Source organism: Cheilinus undulatus, linkage group 16, assembly GCF_018320785.1.
Source record: "Cheilinus undulatus linkage group 16, ASM1832078v1, whole genome shotgun sequence".
Classification (NCBI taxonomy): domain Eukaryota; kingdom Metazoa; phylum Chordata; class Actinopteri; order Labriformes; family Labridae; genus Cheilinus; species Cheilinus undulatus.
In genome coordinates this window covers 4,911,782-4,927,433 of record NC_054880.1, presented here as the reverse complement: position 1 = coordinate 4,927,433, position 15,652 = coordinate 4,911,782, and the positions used below count along the sequence as shown (strand labels likewise).

General features: G+C 37.4%; 2 protein-coding genes across 3 annotated transcripts; both read left to right on the top strand.

The window, feature by feature from the left end:
• Window positions 1-1,674: 1,674 nt before the first annotated feature.
• Window positions 1,675-5,724, top strand: LOC121523788 (gastrula zinc finger protein XlCGF57.1-like). Of its 2 annotated transcripts, none has more exons than XM_041808827.1 (2): window positions 1,675-1,801; window positions 3,981-5,724. In XM_041808827.1, exons 1-2 carry the CDS (start codon window positions 1,777-1,779, stop codon window positions 5,552-5,554), a joined length of 1,599 nt encoding a protein of 532 aa, XP_041664761.1. In that variant the 5' UTR covers window positions 1,675-1,776; the 3' UTR covers window positions 5,555-5,724. The 2 variants fall into 2 exon arrangements, with proteins under 2 accessions (XP_041664761.1, XP_041664762.1); XM_041808828.1 differs by lacking the exon at window positions 1,675-1,801 and having other exon boundaries at window positions 4,008-4,115; window positions 4,193-5,724.
• A 1,450-nt stretch (window positions 5,725-7,174) lies between these two features.
• On the top strand, window positions 7,175-14,379 carry LOC121523775 (gastrula zinc finger protein XlCGF57.1-like). Its single transcript, XM_041808811.1, has 2 exons — window positions 7,175-7,304; window positions 9,910-14,379. Exons 1-2 carry the CDS (start codon window positions 7,265-7,267, stop codon window positions 11,856-11,858), a joined length of 1,989 nt encoding a protein of 662 aa, XP_041664745.1. The 5' UTR covers window positions 7,175-7,264; the 3' UTR covers window positions 11,859-14,379.
• Window positions 14,380-15,652: the final 1,273 nt, after the last annotated feature.

Here is a 15,652-nt window from a genome sequence, read left to right as displayed (position 1 = left end):
AAGTTGCTTTGAACAAAAATGACATTGCAACATTGTAATAAAAAATAGTAACTGTAGTTTTTTTTTTAGTATTTATTCATGATCCATTGTAAAGTTAAGCTGGGGTATTTTATATTTAACCTGAATAATAACCACTCTTATAAAAGAAATGAATTTTGATTCATTTGTGTAGTAAGAAGCCCTCTTAAAATTGTAAATCCTTTTGTTAAAAAAAGAATTAAAATATATTTTAAAAAGCTAAAAATGGTTAATAATGGCAGAAAATGGTGGGAAAGGTGGTGAAATTGGATTTTAAAAGTAGCAGAAATGGGTTAATGCCAGAAATTAGATAAAGTGGCAAAAAAATAACCAAAAAATTGCAAAAATGGGTCAAAGTGGCAGAAATGTGCCTGTTATCTGGTTAAAGAGGATTCAAAAGTGGCTGAAATGGCGTTAAAATGGCATGAATAGGTGGGGATTTGGTAAAATGAGATGACAATTGTTATAAACAGGCAAAAAGGGTTAGCCGAGGCAGGAAAAAGTCAGAAACTGGCAACATCGGGTTTTTCAAATTATGAAATGTCGCTTAAAAAGTGGTAAAAGGGGTTAAAAGTAGCAATAATGTGTCAACAGAGCCAACAATAGGCAGAGAGAGGCAAGATTTGGTTTAGAAGTGGCAAAAACAGGCAGAAAAAAAGTGGTGGAAGGGTTTAAAATTGACAAAAAATAGGTTTCCAAGTTGCAAAATGTGTAAAAAATCAATCAAATTGGTGGAAAATGAAAAAATAATAATTGGTAAGAATTAGGGAAAAACTGGTGTAAAGTTGCAACAGTGTATTTCAAAAATGCTCTTAGTTTTTAAGGCATCTGGAGAACCCATCTCAGCATCTCACGACCACATTTGGGGTCCCAACCCCAACGTTGAGAACCCCTGGTTTAAATCATCAGTTGCTTTTAGCATTGTCCCCTTTCATGTACCTGTACTTGGTGTTTCAGTGTGTTTTAGTCTTAGTTTTACGTGTTGTTTGAGCCTTGTCAAAGGGCAACTTCTGTCATTCCATGGAGGGACAATAAAGTTTATCTATCCATGTATTTTTTTAGCCAACTCATGCTCATGGTTTTCTGCAGTACGTTCAGCGTAGACCTGCTGATCTTCACCTGACTCCGGTTTATCAGTAATGTTACCTAAATAAGTCCAAGGAGAAACTCATAGAAGAGAAAAGGTAAGATATTTTTTAACAATTAAATTCACATGTAAAAAAAGTAAAAACAAAAAACAAACAAAACAAACAAACAAACAAACAAACAAACAAACAAACAAACAAAAACAAAACAAAAAAACAAAACAAAACAAAACAAAACAAAACAAAACAAAAAAACAGACCAAATTAAAAAAAAAAACTGTTTTGAGTGTATACAAGTGAAATTCTTCACAAAATGTTCAAATCATTTGGTTCCAATCTCAGACATTTCAATCCAGTGAGGGCATAAAGGAACTTGTCGGAAACTCAAACACCAGTTTTAGTCCTTTTCTAAAGGCCCAGGCCTCTCCTACTTCCTAGTATTTCAGAGAAAGACCCGCCACACCTGCTCTAAATATGAACATACGATTTTATTTCGAAGGTCAGATGAATGTACAGGAAGTAGTGTCATTGTTTCCGGGTCGTGAGCAATCTTTACCGTCGAGTTCAGTTAGTGTGTTTGGCTGAAACAGCGTCCTGTCTGAGGAGAGAAATCCTACAATAGTGTTCAGAGTTGACTTTTCTCTTCAATCTTCTACTCTTTGATGTTTATAAAATGTCCGGCTTTCAGGATCTTTCAGGTTTGTTTTCTTTCTTTTCTTCTGCTCTAAACCTTTTTGCTGTAAATATTTCAGAGTTGAACCTCTAGCTAACGCTCACATCTACTCAGTGCTAGCTACAGCTAGCTCCTGATGACAGTATTGTTTAGTGAGCTAAAATGAATCTTGTTGCATGTTTATTCTGTCTCACAAACTGCTTATTTGGAATGAAACATGCATTTATTTCTACAGAGATATGAGCTGTTTGTGCCGTTCCCATTCCCCCAGTTAGCCTCAGTTAGCTTCTTTAGCGTGAATTTTACAAGTCTAAATCTATCTTTTAGACCAGTGGTTCCCAACCTTTTTCCTTAGCCCCTCGGCCCCACTTGGGTCTGAGAAAAGCTAAGCACCCCCAGGACCCACTTGGAAAAATACAAATCAATTTTAACTGTTTTCGTAGACAAAATCAGAACATAATAGGCCCACACACACTTGTTCTTGCCAAAACTAAAGTTTAAATTATCCATTATTATGAGTGGATTGTGGTCACTCTTGAAAACACCAATAGAGAGGATTTGTTTATTTTAAGAAAAATCTGTAAATTCTCAAGTTAAAAATGTCAGTAATTTGCAAGAAAAAAGTAGACATTTAACTTTAAAAGTTATAAATGTAAGTGAACCCTAACGTAGTGTTTTTGAGATTATAAAGTCAAAGATCTGTCCACTATTTTCAGTTTGGTTTCTTGTACATTTTTGGCCTAACACTATTGTAAATGTAGGATTTTAAAATTTTGACATTTTTGAGTTTCTGTTGCCAAAATTCAAGACTTTATGAGCTCATTAATCCAAATTTTCTTGTAAATATCCTACGCTTCAAACTCTGAAATTCTGAGTTTTTTTCTTGTAAATAAACAACTTCATAATCTCTTTTTTCTCCTAAAAATGTTGACTTTTTCTTTTAAATGATCATATTCTTTTCATTTGAAAAAGAAATATTTAATGGTGGCCTTAATACTTTATTTTGCTAATCATGATTCGATAAAAAATATATTTGTACATCTAATTTTGACAAACCCAGAGCAGACAGGGTCCAGGGCCCCCCCCCCCCCTTAGATCTTTGGCACCCCCCCAGGGGTGCCTGGATCCCAGGATGGGACCCAATGTTCTAGACTTATAAAAAGAACAGTTGATTCTTGTGTAGATGGAATGAGGAGTAGAATTAAAGGTATAGTCTCTCTTGAGTGGGTGGGTCTCTCTCCATATGTCCAATATTCCTAATTCTGTCAAAGATGTGTTGATTTATCGATTCCTCTTTACTATTTTTTGTAGTACTAGTTGTGTTTCAGTGCAAGATTAATATCACCCCCAAAAACAAAAATTCCCCCTGTTTCCAGCGCAATGATATCAAATATAACCTTTAAGAAGGTCTTTATCCAATTCAGGGGTTCATAAACATTAACTAATGTGACCATATGATCCTCCAATTTCCCTTTCACTTCAACATAGCGACCATCTTTGTCTCTTTTATGTTATCAAATTTGATAGATTTAAAAATCATTATAGCCACTCCTCTTTTACAGCCCCTTTTAAAAGAACTATGTAAGGTATTTCTATATCCCATATTCTTTGAGTTTTTCATGTTCCTGTTGTGACATGTATGTCTCCTGCAAGTGAATTATCAGTGTTTTCTCTTTTTTGAATTTATTTATGACTTTCCCCTTTTCTTTGGATTATTTGACCCATTCACTTTAAAGATGCTTTTTCAAAAGTATTAAGTAACATTCTTTTTTGTCACTGGAATGTTTCTTTGATCTTCTGAGACAAAAAAAACAAAAAAAAAAAACAAAAACCCCCCCCCCAAAAAAACAATCAGACAAAAATGGTACAATGAAAACAAAATGAACTCTCGGCCAGTAACATAGGGATCCTAATATTGATCTTATATCCCTGTTGGTGGGAAAGGGGGTAATCCTCCTGTTGAGGAAGGGCCCCCCCCAAGAGGTGGGTACTGACTCCTCTTAGAGAGTGTTCCTTTCCTTCTAGGTAGATCCAACATAACTCTTATCAACTCTTCCTGCCAGTTAAGGAATCCTTGATTTCAGATAGACACTTTAGTAGGGAGGATTACTGTTGCTTTATATCAAAATCAAATGACATTAAATAAATATATCACATATAAATATTTAATAAAATTTTACTAAATGTTCCCTTATGTATTTTAGTTTTTCCTGTGGGGGTCCAGCAGCTTTCAGTGAGTAAAGAAGCCGTCCCCACTGAGGAGGAGAGGAGCTCCAGTCTGAATCAGGAGATAACTGAGTCTCCACCTCTTAAAGGAGAACCAGAGGAACTGCAGATAGGTCAGAAAGGAGAGCATTATTACCGACCAGAGAATGAGGACATGATCAAGTTGACTTATCTTCCTGTCCCTGTGAAGATTGAAGAGGATGAGGAGAAACCCCAGTCCTCACAGATTCACCACACAAAGCCTGAGCAGATGGAAGCAGGAGCTGATGGAGCGGAATGTGGCGAAGCAGAAGCAGCCAGGTCCTACAAACTAGAGAGAGATTTACAACCAGAGACTGAGGTCAAGAGTGAAGACTCCTCTGGGGCTGAGACTGATGACAGTGCTGATTGGATGGAGCCAACAGACCACCCGTCAGGTTTTAACTCAAAGGAAAACCTAAAAAATAAGAGAAGGAAGACTGACAGGAAAGCACATTGTGGCTCTGAGTGTGATCAAATTTTCAACCATACAAGTAATCTTAGAGAGCACATGAGAATACACTTAGATGAGAAACCCTTTGGCTGCTCTGTTTGTAGTAAAAGATTTTACCGAAAACATAATCTTACATGTCATATGAGAATTCACACAGGAGAGAAACCATTTAGCTGCTCTGAGTGTTGTCTGAGATTTAACCGCAGAGGAAATCTGGACAGACACATGTTAATTCACACTAAACAGAAGCTCTTCAACTGCTTTGAATGTAGTAAAACATTTAGCTGTAAAAGTAATTTGACCATACACAAGAGAATTCATTCAGGGGAGAAACCCTTTGCCTGCTCTGTGTGTGGTAAAAGATTTACCCAAAATCAGCACTGGAAGGAACATATGAAAGGGCACTCAGAAGAAAAACCCTTCAGCTGCTCTGAGTGTGGAAAAAAATTTGGCCTTGAAAGACATTTGGCTAGACACAGGAGAAGCCATTCAGGAGAGAAACCCTTTGCCTGCTCTGTGTGTGGTAAAAGATTTGCTTACAAATACAATATGATGGACCATATGAGAACACATTCAGAAGAAAAACCTTTTAGCTGCTCTGAGTGTGGTCAGAGATTTAACCGCAGAGGAAATCTGACCAAACACATGTTAGTTCACACTAAACAGAAGCTCTTCAGCTGCTCTGAGTGTGGTAAATTATTTAACCGCAGAGAAAATTTGACCACACACATGTTAGTTCACACTAAACAGAAGCTCTTCAGCTGTGTTGAGTGTGGGAAAACATTTTCCCGTAAAAGTACTCTGACCACACACAGGAGAATTCATGCAGGAGAGAAACCATTTGACTGCTTAGAGTGTGGTAAAAAATTTACCCTTAAAAGTAATATGACCACACACAGGAGAATTCATTCAAGGGAGAAACCCTTTGACTGCTCCGAGTGTGATAAAAGATTCACCCATAAACACAATTTAAAGACGCATATGAGGATGCACTTGCATTACAAACCTTTCAGCTACCCTGAGTGTGGTCAAAGATTTGAATGCAATGCAAATCTGAACACACAGGTTAGTTCACACTGAAAAGAAACTCTTCAGTTGCTCAGAGTGTGGTAAGAAATTTCGACATAGAAGTAATTTGACCATTCAACTCCTTGTCACTGTTCAGTGTGGTAATAGATTTACCCAAAAAGCTCTTCTTTCTCTTCTCCATGCTTGGTGTGACACACACAGGCACACAACACAAAGGCTGAGTCAACTTTTACACATTCTAACTGGCTTCAGGTGTGATTTCTAGATTGCCAACACCTGTTACTGCCACAGGTGAGTTTAAATGAGCATCACATGCTTAGTTAAAATGATTTATCCACAGTTTTAAAAGGGGGCCAATCACTTTATCTGGCCCATTTTTTAAGTTTTGTGTAAAATTATGTCAATTTTGTCTTTTTTCTTCTGTTTTTTTTTTTTTTTAATTTTATTTTTTTGTTGTTCCAATGCACATAAAGGAAATAAACAAGTGTATACCAAAAATATTTGTAATTGCAACAATTTATGGGAGAAATGGTGTATTTTCTGTAAAAATTCCAGGGGTGCCAATACTTTCGTCCATGACTAAAGGAGAGGAGAGATGCCTGATAACTGAAGAATCTACCTCTCATACTACTTTGAGAGACTGAAGATATATACCAAAAGCAGGTCAGCATTTTAGAGTGCAAGGATCTAGAGGGATAATACAGCACTGTGAGCTTTTTAAGATAGGTCGGTGCCTGACCTTGAAGAGCTTTGTAAGTGAGAAGAATTTAAATTATATTCTTGAATTTATAGAGCGCCAGTGCATAGAAGTTAAGACAGGAGTGATATGATCTTTTTTCCTCGTTCTGGTCAGTATACATGCTGCAGCGTTTTGGACCAGCTGAAGGGTCTTTAGTGACTAACTGCAGATAGAAGAGAATCACAGTAATCCAACCCAACATTAAAAAATATTAAATGTTATGCATGTGAATATTTGCTGCAGTGGTGATGGTAATGAAATTCATGGAAAAATCTGCCCCTCTGTTGGTCATTGTAACTCTATCTTAGGTGGTAATCAACTCCCCAGTGGAAAGCCAATATTAGCATAAGGATTTTTAGGGCCCTAGCACCCACCTCAGTTGGCGAGGACCCTATAATATCTGTATGCCTTATTTTTTCTGTCAGAAGAACTGCTAATTTAGAGGCTTTAAATTGCTCAAAACTCATCAAACATGACAGAAAATTGTCCCAAGTGGAAATTTCTGTATTTTGGTAGAATTGTGCAAGTCCATCACGTCTGGGGCCTCAAGATGTCCAGACAGAAACTCTCCAGCTTCACTAAGTGCAGTAAAGAATTTAACAAGAAAGATGCGCTGCTTATCATCGCGTAAATACAGTTTATCAGTAACAATGTCCTAGTCCTTCAGAGAAAGTCCCTCCACATCTGTGCTTCACAGCTTCTGATTTTGCTAAAGTTAACATTTTTTCTATATAATCCTCACATTTTATTAGTTTCCTCAAAAGAAGAAAATTTGTATTATTATTATTATTATTATTATTATGTTGTTGTTGTTGTTTTTATTAGTCGAGAGAATGTTAGTTGAACCTCCGATTTTATTGTGAAGGCCAGATGAATGTACAGGAAGTACATTGTTTTCGGGTCGTGGAGAATCTTTTCCCCGCGGAGCATAGCTAGCATGTTTGGATCAACCCGCCTCCTATATGAGAAGAGAAATCCTACAGAAGTGTTCACAGTTGACTTTTCTTTTCTTCCTTTGAATCATGGATGTTTGTAAAATGTCCGGGTTTCAGGATTTTTCAGGTTTGTTTTGTTTTTTCTTCTATAACCTTGTTTACAGTAAATGTTTCAGAGCGCTAAGCCTGTAGCTAACGTTCGCATCAACACAGTGTTAGCCGCAGCTAGCTCCTGCTAACAGTGTTGTTTTCTGAACTAAAGGGACTCATTTTTTCTTCTTTGTTTATTGGTTGTGTCACAAACGGCTCATTTTGAATAAAAACTAGCAGTTAACATTAATTTTTCCTACAAAAATATCATGAAGTGTTCGTGTCATTCGGGTACCCCCATTCTGTGTTTGGCTATGAACCGTGGCCTTATTCTTGTTAGCTAAGGTGTGTGATGCTGTGCAGCAGTTCTTTTCTCATTTGAGGCTCCTTTTCATAATTGACCTGCCAGGGGACTGCAGATGGAAATTAGCTTTGAGCTAACTCTGGTACAGTGTATCAGATGGAATACGAAATGATTAATGAAAGCAGCATGATGAACTTTTCCACTCAGATGACAACAATTTTCGTCTAATCACCTAATATTTTTTTTTTTTTCAATTCATATACATTTCCATGACATCAGGTCTTGTTCACATGAATTTTCATCACCTCCACTTTTATCATTGATTTTTTTTTAATTTTACTCCAACCCCTCATGGGAACTATCACCGATGATGACGATGTGTTTCTTTAAGTTAACCTTATGTCCTTTAACCAAATTTGTTCCTGCTCACCTTGATCCAAACAAACTTGCTCTGTGCTCTCTATTTTTGCACAGAAACAGTCATGTTACACATCAAATTAAACAGAAGAAGCTCAGCTACAAGCCCAAACAAACCATTATTACTTACACCACATCCAACTCAAAAAGGACTCAAATCAATGATCACATATCAAAGTGGCCGTAGTGCTACGTAGCCAGACACTTCCGCCCCCTATGGGATGGTGCCTGGTACTACAGACACAAACATGGTCTCATTTGAAAGCCCAGCCTCTACTGAAAATTCTAGTCATGTTTGTGCAGTTTCCATTTGTTTCAACAGTTTCTTTTAGTTTTCTGCACTTTTTGTGTAATTTTTGTGCCATTGAAAATAAATCTGCTCCTCTTGGTGTCAAACTTTAGTTCCGTTATAAGACTTCCTTTGAAAGAGAACTATATGGAGGTCTGGGTGATTTGAGGGGGAAAAAAGAATTCCATGATGCACTGACCACCTATAATGGCATATGAGTAAAAAAAAGTTTGATACCTGAGATTTTTCAAATGGCAGAGATAGAGCCAAATTGGGCCAAATTGCACAAGAGGGGATTTCGTCTGGATGTTTAACTAAAATCTCTCTTGTTTTGTCCTAATAACCCTCCAGTGGCATTAGATCTGAAAGCCGTAATGTCAGAATGTGGTGCTTGGCCTACTGGAGACTTTTGGACTTTAACTGCATTATTTATATAGGATATAAGTTATGTGCTAAAATTGCAATAAAATTAGGCTAAAATGAAATTTTGTTTTGCAAACTTGATTCTCTCTGATCCAGTAACACATACACACATATTTACACTTCTGAACAAATTTCACAGGTGCCCTCTTCATAACTGTACCTTGATCATTCAAATAGACCTTGTAGTTACTAGGGGTGTAACGATTCATCGATCTGGCTCGATATATCGATTGTTTGGGCAATGATTCAGTCAAATTGATTGAAAGTATGAACATCGATATCCATCGCAATTTTTACCTTAGGCTTTTATTTTGAAAGTCCCCCCACGCGTCCCCTTGTTCACTTTGTTGAAGAATGTTTTTTATGTAAATGCCTTTTGGCAATAAAATTCTCAAAACGTATCAACATTGTGTTTTTTTGCTTTATGTGAAAAGTAACAAATTGTGGTAAATGGGTTCACAGTACTGTCTGATATCAATCGCAAGCCTCTAAATCAAGTCGAATCGAAATTGAATCGTGGCAGACTTTGTTATAACAGCCAATATCGAATTGTTGTTCTGAGAATTGATATAGTATTGTATCGTGATGAAACTGGTGATTTACACCCCTAGTAGTTACAGAGTTATACTCATTTAAAGATGGACTGGTAATTCCGAGCAGTAGCCTAATAAAAGGCTCGGCTTAACAGGTTAATAATGAAGAAAACTTTGATCTAAAAAAATACAAATATTATCCTAAAACTTGAGGATGAAAAAATGAGAAAATCTTTTTATCCTTAATTCTCACTGGTACCTCAGTGCACATGGACCCCCTTGGCCTGTGCCCATTGGATATTCTGGCTTAGCCTATAATATCCAGTATGTCACGATACTATGAGGCATCAGTGTGCCACTGACTCACACCACAATAGCTAGAGCAATAATCATGCCATACAGGGGTTACCCACAGTCTTTTTGTCATGTACAGGATTCAAACAGTGAATTTGAAAGTAAACATGGACTAGACGCTGCACTGAATGGGCCTTCACACCCTCCCAATCGTCAGGGTTTGGTAAACATCGATCTTGTGGCACAACCACAAAAAAGGACTGCTTCAGAGATGTCTGTCTGACACAGAAAGGTTGACAACATGAAATCAAAGCAAGAATTACTTTTACATGTTTGTTTAATATAAAGTAAGTTTTACAAAATGTATGCTTCTGTGTTTCAGTTTTCCCTGTGGATGTCCAACAGCTTTCTGTGAGTAAAGAAGAGCTTTCCCCTGAGGAGGAGAGGAGCTCCAGTCTGAACCATGCGATTACTGAGCCTCCACATATTAAAGAGGAACCAGAGGAATTCTGGAACAGTCAGGAGGGAAAGCGACTTCAAGAGCCAGAAAATGCTGATATAATCAAGTTCACTTTTGATCCTGTCCTTGTGAAAATTGAAGAGGATGATGAGAAACCTCAGTCCTCACAGATTCATCAGAGACAGTCTGAACAGATGGAAACAGGAGCTGATGGAGAGGATGGTGGAGAGGCAGGAACAGCAAGGTCCTATGATCAAGAGAGAGATTTACAACCAGAGACTGAGGTCAAGAGTGAGGACTCCTCTGAGGCTGAGACTGATGACAGTGTTGATTGGATGGAGACAACAGAGCCCCCGTCAGGTTTAACCACAGTGGAATACGTAAAAAATAAGGGAAGGACTGATAAAACATCACATCACAGCTCTGAGGGCGGTAAAACATTTAGCCACACCAGTCATCTTAGAGAGCATGTAACAATTCACACCGCAGAAAAGCCTTTTGGTTGCTCTGAGTGTGGTAAAAGATTTTCCAATCAAAGAAGTTTGACCAGACACATGATAATACACTTTGGAGAGAAAACATTTGGCTGCCCTGTGTGTGATAAAAGATTTTACCAACAAAATCAAGTTACATATCATATGAAAATTCACTCAGGAGAAAAACCTTTCAGGTGCTCTGAGTGTGGTAAAGGATTTCGGCATGAAAGTAATTTGATCAAACATGAGAGAATTCATACAGGAGAGAAACCATTTGACTGCCCAGAGTGTGGTAAAAGATTCAACCAAAATGGACATCTTACCAGACACATATTAGTTCATGCCAGACAGAAACTCTCCAGTTCCACTGAGGGCAGTGAAAGATTTAACCTAAAAGATCAAGCAAAGAACCATCAGATAGCTCAAACTGCAGTAAAACCTTTCACCTGCTCTGAGTGTGGAAAAAGTTTTGGAAAAAAATATTGTCTTTCCACACACATGGTAGTTCACACAAAACAGAAGCCCTTCAGTTGCTTGGAGTGTGGTAAACAGTTTGGCCTTAAAAGAACGTTGGACATACACAGGAGAAGTCATTCAGGAGAGAAACCCTTTGAGTGCTCTGAGTGTGGTAAAAGATTTACCCTTAAACACCATTTGAAGGACCATATGAGAACACACTCAGGAGAAAAACCCTTCAGTTGCTCCGAGTGTGGTAAAAGATTTAACTGCAATCAAAATCTAACCACACATATGTTAGTTCACAGTAATGAGAAGCTCTTCAGCTGCTCCGAGTGTGGTAAAAAATTTAGCTTTAAAGGCTCTTTGGCTATACACAGGAGAAGTCATTTAGGAGAGAAACCCTTTGAGTGCTCAGAGTGTGGTAAAAGATTTACCCATAAACATCACATGAAGGACCATATGAAAACACACTCAAAAGAAAAACCCTTCAGTTGCTCTGAGTGTGGTAAAAGATTCAAACGCAATGGAAATCTGACCACACACATGCTAGTTCATTCTAAACAAAAACTCTTCAGCTGCTCAGAGTGTGGCAAAAATTTTAGCCTTAAAAGTGCTTTAACCACACACAGGAGAAGTCATTCAGGAGAGAAACCCTTTGAGTGCTCTGAGTGTGGTAAAAGATTTAGCCTTAAGACAAATCTGAACACACACAGAAGAATTCATTCAGCAGAGAAACCCTTTGTCTGTTCAAAGTGTGGTAAAGGATATACCCAAAAATTTTCTCTGACAAAACATATGTTGAGTCATACTAGACAAAAACAGTTTAGGTGCTCTGAGTGTGGCAAAAGATTTTATCGACAAGGTTCCCTGACCAGACATATGTCACTTCACACTCAACAGAAGAGAGAAACTCTTACGCTCCTTCTTCCCTGTTGAATTATTCTCTTGAAGGTCTTGTTTGGCATTTGACATCACTTTGAAGACATTCTGCTGCAATATTTTTGACCAAAGTTTTCTTTGGCTATATCAGCTAATGATTCACAAGTGCACTGACAGTCAAGCCTGACTACAATGACCCTGAGATTAAAGACTGTGGTCATTATTGTTATTATGAATATTTCTTGGTGATATGAGATGTACCACTGTTAATACACAACTCTGAGCCTGGAAGAGAAAACCCATATCAATATTGACATACTTAAATATTAAAAGCGTTGCAGAGAAATAAATTTAAACACTTTGATGCTCAGACTTTAACAAGAGACCACCTCTCCAGAAGATCTCTGTTTTTCACCCCAAATCAGCAGATGTGCATCAGCCCCTCACCCTGGGGGACTGTTGGGTTTGATTAGTGGACATTCTTCCTCTAAATGATACTTGTTTATTCATGTCCTGTCTTTTATATGGTCATAACTTGGGAAGGGTATGTTTCAGCTCAGTTTTCCAGGCCTTGGGACAGATTCTGGATGTATTGTTGACATGAACCCATCAAGATAGATAGATAGTTATTCACTGTCATTGCATTGTAAAAACACAACGAAATTTACCAAATCACATGCATGTATTCCGTATACTCTCTCATACACTACTGGCACATACACACACCCACCCAGACACACACACACGGTCACATACGCACACAGCTCTTCAACACCCTCAACTTTAAGTGCCACAGTATGTTGTTAGTCCCCTCCTGGGTCTGTTTAGTGTTGTCTTATCAGCTTCAAGTATTTGCACTTCTTTTGTTGTCATTTTTTTAGTAGTATTATTTTTACATTTGTGTATTGTTTCTCACTATTCTGTTCTGTTATTGTTTGTATTGTCTTGCATCACTAAATTAAAGAAAGAAAAAAAAAAACAACAACGAAATTACCTTTGGCAGTCTCCTCTGTAGCAGCAAGCAAATGTCCATCCTGCTGGCGAGGGAGTGGGCACCCATTAGAAAGATGCTTGATACGACAGGTTTGTGTGGGGCGGCTCTTAGCCTAGCCTGCAGCCTGGCTTGTTTGCCCCGCTTCTGTCTTCTCGCACAATGCCGTCTCTGCCTCCCGCCCAGCTGTAGGTGTCGTGCTGCTCTGCGTCCTCCTCCTTTTAGTCTCCAAGCGCCCCGTTCTCCAGATAATCTCAGTCAGGAAAGATGTAAACTCAGTGGACACACTTCCTTAGTAGTCAAAGAAGCAGTCTCTAATACACAGAATGTCAGTTCTGGTATGAGTGTAGGGCTTTGTTTTGCTGCTAGTGATGGAGTGCCAGGCTGCTGTGTTTGGAGGCGCTGCCCCATGCTACCTCAATAGGTAGCTTTCAGAAATCTTCTGTTGCTCAGGCAGTCTTCCGTGGCAGTTACTGGCAGTTGTTGTTAACTTTTAACCCAGCCAGGAGTTGTAGTTGAGACTGAAGTCTTCTTTTTCATCCTTATTGAGTTTTTCTCGATGGAAATTTCCAATTCTTTCTCCCAAAGGTGTCCTGGACTATCCAGCTTCTTGTTGTCATAGGTTTCAACACATGTTGTCCACTTAATTGTGAAATATCACGACAATTTAGAGATAAAACTAAAGAGTGCATCTTTCTTGATGCCAACTGCTCTGGTTGCCCGGAAACAGTTAAGGTTGGAAAGACTGTTTTTACTCACACAATAGGATAGGAAAAACTTTCAGATCTGAAAGATGTCAGATATTCCTGAGCCTTTATGCCGTGGTTCAAGAAAAAACTCACCACACAATTACATAAATGTACAAAATGGACATATTTTCCAAGGAATCACTAATGATTTAGAGTTGAGTTGTAACTGTGAGTTGGAAGATGATGCACATGTGAAAAGAGGATAAAATATCCCATTTGATTTAATTCATTTGCCATTTCTGGAGCAATCTTGTTCCTTTTGGCCACCATGTGAAAATATAATGTTGAAAAAAGGTGTTATTCACTCTTAATGTCATGAATAGGTTTAAAGTAAAAGGTAATACAAAGTAGTAACTGTTGTGGTCTACATATTTCATTTAGTTCTATTCTTACTGTTTCATTTCTATTCCATTCTGTCTCTTACCAATATTTTAAATGCTTTTACATTTCTGGTCCAGGTCTCTTTCTATGTAGTTGGTTCCTGTGTTGCTTGGATTGGTCCAGGTTATTCTGGGTTTTTATTCTTGGTCTTTACTTTTTTCTGGAATCTTACATGTCTGGTTTTTTATGATGTCTTTCTAACTTGTTTCTTGTGTATATAATGCTCTGCTGAGTTTTTATGGCACTGGAGATACAATGCTGCATGAGTTTTGCATGGGTTCTCTGTGGGGTTTTGTATTTCTTGTTGTGTTTTGTTGTTTGAGTGACAGTGCTTTGTCTAAATTGTGATTCTTCTGGTTGTCAAAGCACTTCGTAAACCTCTGTTTTTAAAGGTTATATACAAATTAAGTTTATTATTATTATTATTATTCCTGGTCTGTAGAGAGTTACTGTATGATGCCCTTAATAAATGTTGAATGTTGTGTGTGGTACAAGATTTTTTTCCATCCCTTATTTTATTGTTCCTTATATACATGTTTACTTGGCTTTAAGTTTTATGCCATTTATATTTTCCACTCAGTATCTAGTGTCATCTTGTAGAGCAGGTTGAATCGCTGAGGGAGAGATAGACACCTGTCTCACCTTTTCTCAGCATACTAACTCTGTCTACAACAGCACCGCCACCTGCTGAGGAAACTAAGGGCGTCAGACGTCAGAAAACACAGCTTTGGTTTACCATTCATAAACTGAATCAAGGAGACAGAGTCCTACCAACCCGGAATAAACATCTATCAAAGAAAATCCTCCAGTCTTTCTACAACAAATATCCTGAAAAAATGAATTATAAATACTATGCAACATTTGTTTTTTTTAAAATCTCATATTGCTTTTAAAATGTTCCTCTTTTCTATGAATGGTCTTTGTGTTTAAAACATGTTTTAATTCTAGTTGTAAGTGTTGTTTGAGCTGTATGAAAGGGAAATTTTTGCCACTTTTTGATAGGAAATGTTTATTTTTTTCATTTAAAAAACTTCTTTGTGAACTCCTGCTTGTGATTTCATGTTAACTGTTAAGAAGAGACCTGCTGATCAGTAAAAATGTGTACTTCTAAATTAAGTCACATGAACAACTTATATAAAGAAAATCTCAGATAGTATGCAACCATTAAATTCACAAAGAATAAAAAGTAAAATGCATTTCACAGGGAAGTTCTTAATTTTTCTCTTTTGCACTAAGTTATTTTAATCAAAACTCATTTAAATGCTATTAATCCCTGTATTTATTTATTTTTGCTCATGCTGCTCTCGGTAACTCATAATATTTCAATTTTCTGTTTTCCATATACCTTACACTGCTTGTAATTTATTGGAATACTCTATCCATACTGTGTCCATATGTTAATATATTTATTCAAGAGAGATTCTGTAACTCACATGCTCACCTCAAGGTACTCTGCTTCTGATGTTATTTATTTTATTGGCCCAAAAAGGTTACACACTGTCCTTGTACATTTGCATATGTCTTTTTTTTTCTTTTATATTGTTCTTTTATATTTTTCTGCCTACTTTCTGCCCCTGAACCAAAAAACTATTTTCATTGTTTTCTCTGTCTTTAGATCTTATTCTTTTTTACTGTCCTTGTTATGCGTGTTATGTGTGTAATGGAATAGTTGAAAATTGAATTTCCTTTGGGATCAGTAAAGAATATATTTATCTTGATGTATCTATCTA